This window comes from Sander lucioperca, chromosome 12 (genome assembly GCF_008315115.2).
Source record: "Sander lucioperca isolate FBNREF2018 chromosome 12, SLUC_FBN_1.2, whole genome shotgun sequence".
In the NCBI taxonomy this organism is placed as follows: Eukaryota; Metazoa; Chordata; class Actinopteri; order Perciformes; family Percidae; genus Sander; species Sander lucioperca.
Window position 1 is genome coordinate 32,572,374 of NC_050184.1, and position 15,377 is coordinate 32,587,750.

The 15,377-nt window shown below is 40.1% G+C and overlaps 1 protein-coding gene across 6 annotated transcripts; it reads left to right on the top strand.

Moving 5' to 3' along the window:
• Positions 1-29: 29 nt before the first annotated feature.
• Positions 30-12,268, top strand: pou6f1 (POU class 6 homeobox 1). 6 transcript variants are annotated; one of them, XR_004898910.1, is made up of 12 exons: positions 30-429; positions 1,160-1,815; positions 2,217-2,397; positions 2,546-2,682; positions 3,146-3,371; positions 5,091-5,335; positions 5,441-5,569; positions 6,966-7,280; positions 8,537-8,672; positions 8,756-8,924; positions 9,860-10,382; positions 10,418-12,268. XR_004898910.1 is itself a non-coding variant. In XM_036007756.1 (12 exons), the coding sequence occupies exons 2-12, from the start codon at positions 1,609-1,611 to the stop codon at positions 9,901-9,903; spliced, it is 1,803 nt and encodes a 600-aa protein (XP_035863649.1). In that variant the 5' UTR covers positions 30-429; positions 1,160-1,608; the 3' UTR covers positions 9,904-10,152. The 6 variants fall into 6 exon arrangements, 5 of the variants coding, with proteins under 5 accessions (XP_035863649.1, XP_031146164.2, XP_031146165.1 ...); XM_036007756.1 differs by lacking the exon at positions 10,418-12,268 and adding an exon at positions 9,317-9,330 and having other exon boundaries at positions 9,860-10,152; XM_031290305.2 differs by having other exon boundaries at positions 31-429; positions 1,160-1,252; positions 1,771-1,815; positions 9,860-12,268.
• The last annotated feature ends 3,109 nt before the right edge of the window (positions 12,269-15,377 follow it).

The following is a 15,377-nucleotide window of genomic DNA, read 5'->3' on the forward strand; positions in this document are numbered from 1 at the left end:
TCAATGCTTCCTACTCGGCTTTTATTTGCGCTACTTCCCCTTTAAGAGAACCATGGCACCTCGCAAGTCGAAGCAGACATTTTTCAATGCAAGATTTTTCCTTGCATAAATTATGTTCATGACGTAGTGCAAAAAAGCCAATTTTGTGGCAATTTTGTCCGACTTTACAGCTCAGATGGGATTTTGTGAGACCCCTGATGGATTTTTTGCTATCTGAACTGTTGCAGAAAGGGCATCGTCATTAAATATTAAGAGAGAGGAGATCCTAACATTGCAACCCTCCTTATCAATGCAAATACCTCTTTTGTGTGCAGTCACAGCGCCTGTCTGGGAGCTGAGATGAATTTTTAATTAGGTGTGACTGAAACAAACTGTGACAAGGACCTTTATAAAAGCGGGGGATTACAGAAAATAAGCTGCATTTACGCGGTAAGTTGAATATAACAACCGGAGTCCAGTCGAGCCCGCTGCTCGCGCATAGCAGCGAAATGGCGAGAGGAAATGAGTTTTGGTTAATATGCAATGTTCGTAATTAGCATAATTTATATATTTATGATAAAGAGAGGGAAATACATAATATTCGCTCTCTAGCCACGGGTAGAGATGATTTCTGTCGCATGTACTTGGTGGTTAGTGCTTGTCTTGAAAAGTGGCCGACGCGGCGAGACTTTTATTGGCCAGGATGGGGGTGGGGAGCTCATCAACACCCGCTGAAGTTTTGACAGATCCTCATTCCTAACAGGGCATTGCAGCGGGATATGCACCATCTTGAATCATTTTTTTTGATCTGCGATAAAAAATGTAACCACTTCATAGCCACGATCAGCGTGTTTCATTACGTTCTCTGCAGCAGAAGTGCAACACAGCATGGCCTGTTTATAGGCCCCTCCAAATAGTCTGGTCCTGCAATGACAGAAATAGCCATGAAAAATAATAAAATAAAAAAATAACAGCTCTCTGCATGTGGTTATGTTTTAACTAGCATTTGCCCCTATAGTAGACATACTATGGGCTAACATGGGTCACCATCATGAAACCTCATATTTAGTTTTAATTTCTGAAGTGGCTGCAAAACGTTAGGAGTGGATTAAGTAGTCAGACACTAAATCAAGAAAAGACATTTTTTAGAGTTTGTTATAATGAATGTTTGTTTATCCAGAATGTCAGGAAGACAGTGACTGTGGTGGTGCAGTGAGCCATGAACTCCAAGGATCCCCCAGCCAAAGATGCCCCACTTACTGTCAATGAGCAGGTAACACTCACCTGTCTGTTAAAGCACGATGAACGGCCTTCTCTTACCACTATAACCACTCTGAGCTTAGCCAAACCCTGAAAACCTATGTTGTCCTCAAGTTCTCTGCTGCTGTTTGCTCCTGTCACCCTCCATGTGTCAACATACCATACCACAATGGAATGATTAACCTCCACAGAAGTCCATTGAAAACAGGACCCACTTTAGGGGTTAGCGGTCTTCAAACTGCCATGCTTAATAATAACTAGTGTTTTTTCTCTGTCTAGTAACATTCAGTGTGGACATAGTCAGCAAACAAAAGAAACGCTGCAGAGGGGAGCTTTGAAGAAAGCATTGCTTGAGCTGCTTGTTGGCTAATGCTCTTATCATTGTTTTTTTTTTTGTACTCATGCCATGCGCTTTTCATTTGTGTCTCTTTTTGTTGTTTGGTTTGTTTTGGGTCATTGTGTCCTAACATGTGCTCGGCTTCTCTGTTCTCCGTAGCCATTCACTGTCTGACTGCAGAAGTCTTTTTTCAGCCATTTAAATCCTGCACTTTGAAATTCCCTGCCAAAGACAGCCAGGTATGCATCCTCCTCTCTCTTTTCCTGCGTTGTCTCTCTGCACCTCCAGCCCAGGTTGTCTTGCTGCCTCTCCTCTAGGTCTTTCATATTTGCATACCATGAATCATCCTATAAGTCAAAATCTTTGATTTACTATATGTGGTTAAAAGGGGACTTGATGAAGTAGAGAAATACTAAATTCAGTTATTGGCTATTTTTGTGACCCTTCAGGTGCTAGATCAAGTGGGACTTTTAACATATTACATTTTTTTATTTACGTAGGTGTTTCACAAACTAATAACATAATTATAGCTAATTTATCTATTATAACATTTTAGAACCCTGAATATAAAATAGAATAGTGTAGTGCAGTTTCTTTTGCATATGAGGCATCTCAGCTTTTACCCCTAATTTCTGTGCAGGTCATTGTGATGTCTGGCCATGAGACGATTCGTGTGCTAGAGGTAGAAGTTGACGCGTCCCTGCCATCATCAGTACCCGATGTGAAGAGTGAAGCCAAAGCTGAGGAGGGAGTGGCTCGGCCTGCAGAGCAACCTGAGGCTGGCAGCACACAGGACGTGCCCCAGAGCACTGGGGTAGTAGGTAAATCATGGTCATACTAGATAATGAGGAATAGCGGATGACTTATTATTCATACGTATACGTGACACTGTTGAACTGAAATGTTAATGACAGCTGTGAAAACCACTTCAAATGTCAGTAAGACCCAACCGTGGCTGTGCTCCTGCAGTGCTGGGCGAGCAGCATGTGGTGTCTGTAGAGGCTCCTGCCCCTGCTGTCCAAACGCTGACTCCTGCTGTTCCCGTCAGTTTGTCCCTGTCGCAGCCACAGGCCGCCATGCCCATCACTGTACAAGGCTGTCCACAGGTATGGCTGGGAACTCACACACTGACTACATATTCATCTTAAGTCATCAGAGAAAGAATGTTGTAGTCAATAGTTTGCTTGTCTCATTCGTTTGTCTTGAAACCAGGGACAGAAATGAAAAAGAGCTCGGGGGTGCATATCATCCCAAACACCTGAATACACAGCCTCGGGCTGAGAATTTCTTTTTCCAGCAACTGGAGAAAAATCAAACCATACCGCTGCAACAACAAAACATCAAATACCCAATATGTTTAAAAAAAAAACAACAACTCAATAGTGGAGCGGAGAAATATAGTGTATTTGAGTGCAATGCAATAAAAATGTATTATGGATAATATTAGTAAAATTGCCCCTGTAAAAACACCAAAATGCAAGTAAAAAGAGACAAATAAGGTAAAAATATCGTCTGAAAAAACAATACTCTGTTAATCCCAGTCACAAATCTTTTAATATACTACATTAGGTGCTGACCCAGGAAAGTTTGGCCACTCTGATGACTGGTATGATGGCCCAGACAGGATCCCTGGGGCAGCCCTTGCTCATCCCCCTCAGTATGGCAGGCTCCATTGGTGGCCAGGGTGGTCTGGCTGTTCTCACCTTGCCTACCACCAATGTAGCTACTATCCCCGGGTTCACAGCAGCTAACACGGCCGGAAATCTCCTCAAACTGCCCTTTGCTGGCCTCCAAGGTAAAACACAAACTCTCTGTGTATGTGTGCTCCCTCCCCATTTAGTCTCTAATATTGAGATTTCTAAATACAATACAATACCAACATTTTTAATTAGTCACGCTAGTGGCCAGTAGCGTCGGCAGCTGTAATCCTGTACGCACCATGCGTACATTTTTTTTTTAATGATGATGATCATACAGTGGGGAGTTCTGGAGAGCCAGTCTGTCATCGCCCATCTCCCTGCCAATCACGGGTATGCATGGCACACGCATTGTCAGTGTGCATGCTGGTGTTTGATGGAGCAGAGGGGGGTGCAGATCTGGTCTGCTAGTAACGTAATCTCTGCTGTTGTTGCTCTGTTTCTGTGAGACATTGCGACACATCTTTAAGTTTTCTCGGCACTGTTTTGAGTGCTCTAGGAATACAGTAAATGCGAGAACTTTACTCTTGTCTCCGACTTGTAATTAGAACAGTAAAGTGAGCATGTGTAGCCTATATGTAACAGTGAATAAATAGATTGCCAAATCCAAAATTATACAGCGCACTAGACATTGGTTTATTTTTAACCCAGAAACTGCACCCACAACAAGCCCTTTTTGTTGAAAGTCACTACAGATACATTATTTTGTGGTGTATTTTAGGGCTGCAACTAACGATTATTTTCATACACTGTTTATCAACAGTTGATTAATCTGTCGATTATTTTCTCGATTAATCGATTAGTTGTTTGATCTATAAAAATGTCAAAACATGGTGAAAAATGTGGATCAGTGTTTCCCAAAGCCTAAGATGATGTCCTCAAATGTCTTGTTTTGTCCAAAACTCAAAGATATTCAGTTTACTGTCACAAAGGAGAGAAGAAACTAGAAGATATTCACATTTAACAAGCAGGAATCAGAGAAATCTTATTTTTTTTAATAAAAAAATGACTCAAACGATTAATCGATTATCAAAATAGTTGGCGATTAATTTAATAGTTGACAACTAATCGATTCATCGTTGCACCTCTAGTGTATTTGGCCTTCTGCATGACTCTTCTGCGAAAAGCTACTGTATTAAAGCTGCCATGATGATTGTGTTACAAGTTTCATGTGCGTACTATAAACTAAAATCCTGCCAGGGCCACTGCTAGCAGCGCGGCTCTAGGAATAGCAAAGTCAGTTGGTTGGTCAGTCCACCACTTTGGTCCACACTGAAATATCTCAACAATGAGTGGATTGCGATTACATTTTGTTCAGATTTGCCCTGGACTTTTCGTCTAGCACCAACAGGAGGTTGACATTACACTTTTAGATGGATTGTCATGAAATTTGGTTTAGGCATTTATGTTCTCTTTAGGATGAATTGTAATTCCTTTGGAGATCTGTTAACTTTTTAGTTAGTGTCATCATCAGGTCAAAATTAAACTGTTTTTAATACTTTTGGTTTATAACCAAATACCAGCAAAACTAATGGCATTCCCATCTGCCTCAGCTGTAGTTTTTGTTGAGTGTTAATTAGCAAATGTTAGCATGTTAACACGCTCAACTTACATGGTGAACTTGGTAAACATTACACCTGCTAAACATCAGCATGTTAGCGTTGTCACTGTGAGCTGGTTAGCATGCCGATGGTAGCATTTAGCTAGACGCTAGCGTGGCTGTAGCCTCTGAGTCTTTTGAAAATGTTTTGAGTCTATATTGTAACACTGAACTACAGAAAAATAACATCGTTACAAACTCTTGAATTTTTACTCAGCTGCGACAGTCCTGAACTCTGTCCAGCCCCAACTGCAGACAAATGCCCAGACGATGTTCCAGCCGCAAGCAGCTTCCATACAGCAGGTTCAGGCGACGTCTCAGCCAACACAGGTGACCAATGCACAGGTTACCGCTGCTCAGGTGGCGGCAGCCCAGGCCACCTCGGCCGCCACTACTGTCTCTCAGTCCAACATATCCTTAGCGGCACTCCAGACTGCAGGACTCTCCATCAATCCTGCTATTGTAAGAACGCTGTCTGTTCATACTTTATGTACTGTTTATATTGTGTGAGTCGTGCAATTTATTTTTCTGTGCTATTGACATACGTTGTGTTTTTTTTCTGCTCAGATCAATGCTTCTTCTTTGGGAGCTCAGCCCCAGTTCCTCAGTTCCCTCACCTCCACTCCCATCATCACCAGTGCCATGTCCAACATGACTGGCATCACCAGCCAGATCATCACAAATGCCCAGGGACAGGTGGGTGTCATAAAATAATGCCACTCAGTTTCTATTATGTTATGTGATGTTATATTTGTGAGTTTGGATTTGAACTATGATGTCCGTCTTGTGCACCTCTGCCCTCACGCTCTCTACTTTGTACTTCATGCTAAAGGAAAGATGCTTTAAATATGAGGATCTGTTAGAAAGAAAAAAACATCAACTCTTCCTTGATAGTGTACCAAAAAGACTTCTAGGGCCCTATTTTAATGATCTAAGCGCACAGCATAGAGCGCCTTGTGCAGGTGCGTTGAGTGCGTGTACGAATCCATTTTTGCTAGTTTAAAAAAAAAAAGGGTCCGTGCGGCAGGCGCATGGTTCAAAAGAGTTGTACTTATTAATCATAGGTGTGTTTTGGGCGTAACATGCAATAAACCAATCAGAGTGCCATCTCCCATTCCCTTTAAAAGCCAGGCGCGTTTGTCCATTGGCGCATTGCTATTATGATGGCGGATTTGCTGAGCAGGAAGGAGAGCTGATCTGCTTGTGCGTGAAGTGAAAGCGCACGAGCAGATCATATCATAATACTATTTCACATTGTAATATTTTTATTTGTAATCTTTTGCATGTTTGTGTGTGTAACAAGCATAGTGTGCGCACGCTGTGCACAAGCCTGGGCCCATTTTACTAATGCGCTGTTAAAATAACAAATGAAATGCTGCGTTATTGAATTTGGACCAGGTTTTTGTTGGTCAATGGCGCGATCACTTTCCGCTGCCTCAAGATAGCAATACGCCAAGAATGCACCTGAACACACCTCCAAGACCAGCACGCCCATGGGTGCACAAATGGGCGCAGGTGCATTTGCTATTTAAACGGCGCGGGCGCTGGACGGGAAATTGACAACTGCGTTGGTCTTAAACTAGCAAAGACACTTTTGCGCCTCGCCGGGTGCAAGATAGGGCCCTTAGATTTTGATTGACTGAAACACATCTCACATGCTCTCCTCACATAGTGCCATTAACATTTTTTGGATGTGATCCCACTGATGCATATTGTTTGATAACCACAACCTCTCCAAGGACAATGACAATGCTTTTGTGTCTGTTGGGGGGAATAAAAACCCCATCCTCTAGTTAACATCAATCAGCAGTGCTATTTCAAGTCAGTGGAGCATAAGACAATTTCTGTGAAAACGGATTTGTCCTCTCAAACAGTTCCATTACTCAATCCGACCATTATTGCAGCTCATTGGAGTTTGTGGTGCAGTGTTTACTTTTAAAAGACATGATTTGAATCCAGAAGAACTGCTAATAGGACGTACTTGACATTAAGTTGAATCTTTTGAGAGTGGGTTTTGTAAGCAAAAACTATCACAGAGATTCACATTCAATTAATCGTTTGTATTTCTTTTAAATTCAAACAATGTTTACAGGTCATAGGAACCCTCCCACTGTTGTTTAACCCAGCCTCTCTGGCTGGAGGGGCAGCGACACACACCCTTCCCCTCCAAGGGCTCCAGGGCCTCCAGGGTCTCCAGGGCCTCCAGGGGCTCCAGGGTCTTCAGGGGCTCCAGGGGCTCCAGGGTCTCCAGGGGCTCCAGGTCCAGACTGTCACCCCACAGCTGCTTTTCAACGCCCAGGGCCAGATCATTGCCACACTAGGGAATGGGTCTGCAGTTGCAACCTCTGCTACTACAGTTCTGCCCAAACCGGCTGCTCCTCCAACACTTACCAAAGCTGTCACACAGGTAAACAACAAAAACCTGTCTGCATTTACACTTGAAAAAGCAATCACTGTTGCCTCTCAGCAAAAAGGCATTGCAGAGTACTGGGTTCTATCCCCTGTCTGGGCAGGGCCTTTCTGTGTGTTTGCATGGTGTCCACATGGGTTTCCTCTGGGTGCTCTGGTTTCCTCACACCACCAAAAACATGCGTGTTAGAACGTCAAAAAGTAACGTTACCTGAAAACAGTGTGTAGTTTCTTTTTAGCATCTCACATCACACTTTCAGTCACTATGACTACTACTACGGTCAGAAACATTGTGCCAAAATATGAACAATAACGTCGCTGTCAACGGGCTTACCTGCTAATGTTAGCTACCGACCGTTAGCTTGAAACCATCCAGCAAATAGACGGTACCGTAGTGTGCCGTTACCTGAAACCGGTGATTTAATGTCACTGCTCATTTTACACAAAGTTTAACAACAAAACAAAACGCGGAGTGAACATTACTAGCTACGTTTTTCATGTTGGTTTTTGAGCGGTATGCACCCCCACTAACCTGGAAAACGGTTTTAAAACAGTAACGTTAATACAGCGTGTCGGAGGAATATAGTGTCTCCTGCTGCGGGGAGTCAGAGGGAGAGGGACCGTCACCGCAGCGTTCGCTAACGTTAGCTAACGTTAGCTTCTTTTCTCATCTGGGGTCTGATAAACAGTAAATTCATCAAATTCCGTGTCCACAATGCTATATTCCAATAAACTGTAGCTGTCATATTTCACAGGACTTGCGTGAGTGCTGATTTCATGTCGCGGCTTTCGTCGCTGTTTGTCACTTTGCCTAAGATTGAGTGACAAGTAGTACTCGCCCTGTTGTTTATTTGCTTGCCATGACTTTGCGAGTGATGACGTCCTGTCACTGTTCCAGTTGCTCAACCTAAAGGGTAGAGAGCGGATGACTGTTCGCTTGAGTTCAGTAGAGCACACGGTTCTGCAGAGTCGTGTAATTACAACAATGACTTTTCATAAACAGCTGAAGGAGCGGCGGTGCGCGGTGTACTTAGCGGAAACCCTGTTGTGCGTCTGCCCTGTTTCTGATACCGTGGCGGCAGAAATTTTACCGTTAATATCAACATAGAGGAAACACTTATCTTATCTAAAAGCTGAATCTTTGAATAGACGCAGCTAATTGGCGGATCCTTTAACTTTTCCTGAAGGTATTTAAATATGATAAAACTTTGCCATTTTGCCATCTAAGAATATAATTTCTTTGTTCCCACGCAGACTTCGGTAACAACTGTCAGTCAGTCACCAATTGTCATCGCCCCGCAGCCGTCTGTACTGAAGACTGCCACCACGCTCTCCTCCACAGTACCCATCACCTGTGGAGACATTGCAAAAGTGGGCCAGCTTGTCAGCAGTATGTACACCTGCTTCTCATATCCAAACATAGATCCATTTTAAGTAGGTAGTTATTTTTAACCCGACTCTTCGCAATTGTAGAACCCCAGCAGGTAGTCAGCAGCGAGGAAGGCATTAATCTGGAAGAGATTCGAGAGTTTGCCAAGAATTTCAAGATCCGCCGGCTGTCCTTGGGGCTTACTCAGACACAAGTAGGGCAGGCTCTGACTGCAACTGAGGGTCCGGCCTACAGCCAGTCTGCCATTTGCAGGTAAATTACTTCCCTGTTCATGTCGTCTTGCATATGGAAGCTTTCCTCAGTAATGTAATGTATATTCTACACTATTCTCTCTTTATAAAAGCGTGTATACAGTGCATTTGATATGCCCATAGACTGACCCAATTTGCACGCACACAAATAACCATTGTAACACTTTTAGAAGTGGAATGTAATTAAGGCCCCCATTGCAAACATTCACTCATCTACTCACATTATGTCAATGCAGTCATGCTTAGTGGAGTGAGTGTATCACAGCGACATATATATGACATTTATATGTAAAAGACTGTAATATTACATTATTAAATTAATGTATTGATGTGAATGTGTTCAGGTAACTTAATTCAAACACATCTTCATTGCTTTGGCTACATTCTTCATAGAATTAAGGAGATCAGTGAGTATAAATTGTATTGTTTTGTGACATATTGTTTTATATTGTTTATTTCCTGTAAATCACAATGATTTAACAAAATCCACAGTAGGTGGAATCATACAGAGCCCAAGCTAGCTGTTGCCTGCTGATTCCACTGTTTATGCTATGCTAAGCTAAGCTAACCAGTTATTGGAAGAAAGCCAATAAGCAGGTTTCCCAAAATGTGGAACTATTCCTTTAAATTAACATTTTCATAGGCTACTTCCATACAGAAACAAATAAAGACATCTGGGAGAATACAGCTTAAGATTTTCTTGATCTTAAAGTGGCTTTTAATATGAACAGCAATGGGGAATGGGCAATATTTAGAGGTAAGTAAGTAAATTAAGTAAAATAATGAGACATTTGTCAATAGGTTGGTTAAAGCTTGGTGAGCTAGTACCCAAAACAATCAACATTTATTTTCTGCAATGTGAATTCATAGGGAGGAACTTGAGATACAGTGTGTTCTTATGAAATAGTTCAGACTGAACTTTCTTTCGTACCGCAGGTTTGAAAAGCTGGATATCACGCCCAAGAGTGCTCAGAAGCTAAAGCCGGTGTTGGAGAAGTGGCTGGCTGAGGCCGAGCACTGGAACCAGAAAGGCCAGCAGAATCTGATGGAGTTTGTTGGCGGTGAACCATCCAAAAAACGCAAGCGCCGTACTAGTTTCACACCGCAGGCAATAGAAGTTCTTAACTCCTACTTTGAGAAGAATGCATTGCCAACAGGCCAAGAGATTACAGAAATTGCAAGAGAGCTAAACTATGACCGAGAGGTCGTGCGAGTATGGTTCTGCAACCGGCGACAGACGCTGAAAAACACAAGCAAAATCAATGTCTTCCAGGTTCAGTAGCAACCTCATTCTGGGAGGGTTCGCCGCTGATCTTTGGTCATTTTCTTTTTGGAAGATGAACATTTAATACAGCAACACAGTTGTGAATTGTGTTGCCAAACTCTATTAAAGAATATGAATTTTTTCAGAAAAGGAAGGAAATAAAAGTGTGTAATTTAATAATAATAGTATTATGAAGGAGTAGTAAAGATGAGTTGTGATTGTATTTTGAGGCGGTATATGTGTACACAACTCCTGTGTGGTGGGTACTAAGTCAAACTGCATGGTCTTTTTATCATATACAGTGATGATAATACACGTGTCATATTAAAACATTTGAATAACTTTTATACAAGTGGTTTTATAGGCTATCCCTCTGAATTGTATTAAGTGACATGTGCATTGAGTCACATTGATTTTAGTCACATAATTGTCACTTTGTCACAAACCCTGACATTACGCTGATATTTGAATAACATGCTTTTGCTACCATGGATGTTTTCAAAATGCTTGCTGCTCATTTATTTCATATTTACGTAGTATTTGTACTGCGTGAGCAGCTTTGCAAACAAATAACGATTCTGACAGGCATAAGATTTTGTAGACTAAAATAGCTTATCACCTTATTTTCATCAGAATTAGTTGTTCAATTAACGTCAAACTTTGCTATCTATGGACTTCTGACTTTGCAGCAGTGTTTTAGGACAATCATCATTCTGATATTTCTTCATCATTACAAAGATGAGCTTAAAATCTGTAGTAATTTCTTTTTGTGTGGCTTTGATATTTTTATTCAGCAGCGTGAAAGGTGTCACACTGTTGTGGCTGTCAATAGAGAGGGTCATTTCCGATGGACAACAGGTTCTTATCAAAATAAAGTTGTAGCCTCGGCTATTGCCTACGATGCCACAACTGTAAACTGATTTTTTTTCCTTTGTAAATTACTGGTCATGCAAATATGCATACTGTATATGTGTGAATTCATCACAGTCTGTCCTGTTTTGACATTTTCTGTTTAATGTGCTTATAATGCTCAGAGTATTTTGTGATTTCCTCTTTATTCACTGTTGTCACTCTTCCCCTGGCTTGACAATGTTTCTGCTGCATTTTTGGAATCTTAAGTTAGATAAAGTATGTTTTAGGAGGAGCTTAATTGGCCAATTATGAAGTCAATTTGAAATAGTCTTATGTTGCCTAGAAACATACTGTAAGCACCATATTGTTTTAGCTAATCTTACTAAGCCTAATATCAATCAAATTACTGAATTAAAAAAAATGTAATCAACTGTTCAGCCAAGGAAGGGAAGGGTTTTGTGGTTTAATGTGTTATGACTTTCAATCTGAATGAGTTTGAAGAGTGTTTGCATGTGCAGTCTGAAGTTATTTTCTGTAGGAACAATACGACAGCGTTTTTCTTTGTATTTGCCAATTCTTCAAGAATTCTTCGCACTTTAGTGACAGCAGGGAAAGTACAGTAAAAGGGTTACGAATGGTTTATGTACAGTGCAAGGGTTCAGTTATGTATGTGGGAAAATTTAATGTCTGCATTTCAGTGTTTATTGAACAGCAAGAATCTTTGCTTTGCAAAATGTAGCAGTACTGGCAAAATTGCAATCGTTAACAAGCAACATCTATCTCTAAGATTAACTTACTTTTTATGCAGATGAAATGTAAAATACTGCAGATTAAATATAAAACCTAATATGCATTAAACACATTCTTTGATTTTGTGAATTACATGGTGCATTTGATGGTCCAGCTCAGTTTCGTTTTGAATAATTTTGAATAAATAGGCCTATATTGCAGTGGACATACATACAGTATATGCCTAACCATACAAAGTAATTGATATTGCAAAGATTATGCTTTAATGTGTTTTCCGTCATATTCAATATGGGATGACAATGTTTAATATTGTTTAATAAAGTTATCAATAGAGAAAAGAAGAGCTAAACTATAATAAGATATCAGCTATACGTCATTTGATTTTTGCAAAGCACATAAAATGTGAGAAAAGGGAAAAAGAAGTTGAATGCTATCTGTCTTTCTGTCAGAAAAATCAAATAAACCCTGTTTTTACTAACCACTCCTTATTGTTGTTTTTGATATATTTTCAATGAGAACAGGACTGATGAGGACAATCTGACATACTGGACACTCCAGAAGATGGCAGTAGTGCAACATTAGGGATGCAAGCTGGCGTTAAAACCCAAGAAGAAGAAGACCAAGAATGTCAAGTCTGGCTGGGTGTGAGCAGTGGGGCTGATAGGGAGACGATGCTGCTAATTTTTCAGGCCATGATCAGGTCTGCTCTTGATTATGAGTCTGCTTCTAAAACTGTTCTGGCTAGGTTAGATGTGGTGCTGGCAAGGGCTTTGAGGCTTTGCTGTGGGGCCTTCAGAACTTCCCCAGCCCCTGCCCTGCTTATTGACATGTGAGAAATGCCCTTATGGTTAAGGCGCATTAAGTTAGGGTTACAGTACTGGGTAAAACTTAGAGGGTTTAATCATACCTTCCCATCAAGGTGTCTGTTACAAGAGTCTGTCAATGTATATCAGTAGACTAGAAAGCTGGGCATGGAACAGTGTGTCATAAAGCATCTCATTCTAGAACATCATGTCATCAAGTCATGTTCTGTTCCGGAAGCAGATCAAGTTGGAGTTAGAAACCTAACACTCACTTAGAACTTAAGTTGACCAACAGTTCACTCACATTTTACCTACTGAAAGATTTGCAACAATGTTCAACCGTCAACCAAAGGTTTGTTTCACAGGTGTACAAAGTTTGTGTAGTGTTTTAGACCTTGTTCATCTCAGTTCATCTAAATCTTTGAGTATCTCTCTGGCTTTGCTGACAAAACTACTGTAGGTCTGTGATGCTTGTTCATGTCAGCAAAGAAGACATTATTTTTCCATGTTAATTTATATATATATTATTATTTTTTATTTTTTTTCCTTTTTTTCCTTTTTTTCCTTGACAGAAAAATCAAATCGCTCCTGAAAAAGTTAAGGGAGATAAGAGCAGACAGTATAATATATATATATATATATATATATATATATATATATATATATATATATATATATAGTATAATAGAATATGTGTTTCTGTGCATCACCAGAGTCACAGTCTCAGAAGCGCCTGCCGCCAAGACCTTTGCAGAGAACCACGACAGGAGGTGGCACAGACTGTTTGGTCAACCCCTGGTAAGTTTCACAGGAAGTAACAGCGTTTTACACCAAAAATGGGTTTTTGGACACAAAAGATGCTTGACATAGACATTGCTTTTCTTTTTACTCTACAGAACTTGAATTTTGTCTTACTCCTTTTCAGACATGTATATGTTGGGGTTTTTTGTGTGATGTTTTGTTTGGTTAATTTTTGATATGTCTGAAATAAATTTCTTCATTAATTAATTCATTCATTCATTCATTCATCTTGCTGCTGTAATATTGAACCACTGGAGTTTTCTGTCCTTTAACAGAGAAGACATTGTGTGGCTCCAGTAACTGACGATGAAGCTGAGCAGAAACATAACAGCAGGTAACCAGGATCTTATGCGTTGACAGTATTGATCTGTTTTCACACACTACTGTTCACAGTGTGTTACATCACATCCCCTGTGAACAGGAAATTACTTTTGATGAGAATCAGTATTATCTCTGCTGGACATGTACTCACTTTTGGTTTGGTTTTGCTGTTGTTTGCGTATGTGTGTATGTGTATGTGTATATATATATATATATATATATATATATATATATATATATATATATATATATATATATATATATATATAGGCTATATATCATAAGATAATTGTGAATAAGATATAAATATGTGTTAAATGAAATAATAATAATAATTTACTGAGTTATGGAAAAGGGGTAGGATTAAATAAGTGTATACGTCTTCCTACTCCTTTTCAGACATGTCTGTGTTGGGTTTTTTTGTGTGATGTTTTGTTTGGTTAATTTTTGATATATCTGAAATAAATGTCTTCATTCATTCATTCATTCATTCATTCATTCATCTTGCTGCTGTAATATTGACCCTCTGGAGTTTTCTGTCCTTTAACAGAGAAGACATTGTTCAGTCCAATCCATAAGGTCACCCCACAAACTGAAACACACATGTTTTTAACAGTAGTTCACACAAGAGGTTGTTTGAACATACATTGTCCTCTTAGATGATAACCCCCGTCTCTTTCATTAAACATTGCGCGTATGTTACAAGGTAAATTATTTTCTTAAACTTTAAACATAAATTGTGCAGTTTTGAATGTAACAATGTCCATAAATTTCAGCAAATGTGAATTAAAAAACTGATGATTAGTGTGCTCATAATACCTGTGATTTATTATCCTGATTGCTCTTTTTTGCAATGTGCAAATATTTTGTAAGTTGCTTTTGTAGGTATTTCCCCATACTTCCACACAATATAACATATATGGTAAAATAAGTGTGCAGTACAGAGTATGTAATGTATTTTGGTTTGATATTATGTATCTAGTTTTGCTCAATATACCAATACTCCTGGCCATCTTCATGCACAGATATTTAATGTGGGGCTTCCAGCACAGTTTGTGGATGTTAAAAATGAGATAAAAATGTTTTCTCTTTCTCATTTTGTTGTGCATTGTCCTTTTAATGTGCAGGTGTGGTGCTCAATCCATCACAGAGGAAGAGTTTACCAACATCTCTGTGGATCTGGTTCCTGGAGGTTCAGTACAGCAGCTGCTCAAGGAATACCAGATGGTAAGAACCTGGGCTCACTCACTCACATCACCACTGACTGATATGAAGCCTCATGGAACAAAGAAAAATCAATCATTTCACACTGCTGCCATTTTTATGGGTGTTTTGTTGCTGTGTTACGCAATACATAACTACATAACAGAGTTGGAATATAATTGTGAGTGTGGCTGCAGCACATCAGTCAGGCGCTCCACCTTTCTAACCCTGCCCAGGTGAGTGACATCACATCCACCACAAGCACTGAGAGGCCTTTATACAAATCATATTTACTTTATATCTGAACCAACCATTTTCAGATGTCTGCTGTATAATCTGATGTTGTGTCTTTCTATCTCTGTCTGTCTGTTTCTGTTTCTACTTGTCTCTATCTGTCTGTCTGTTTGTTTCACTCTGTTTCTGTCTGTCTGTTTCTGTTTCTCCCTGTCTGTTTCTCCCT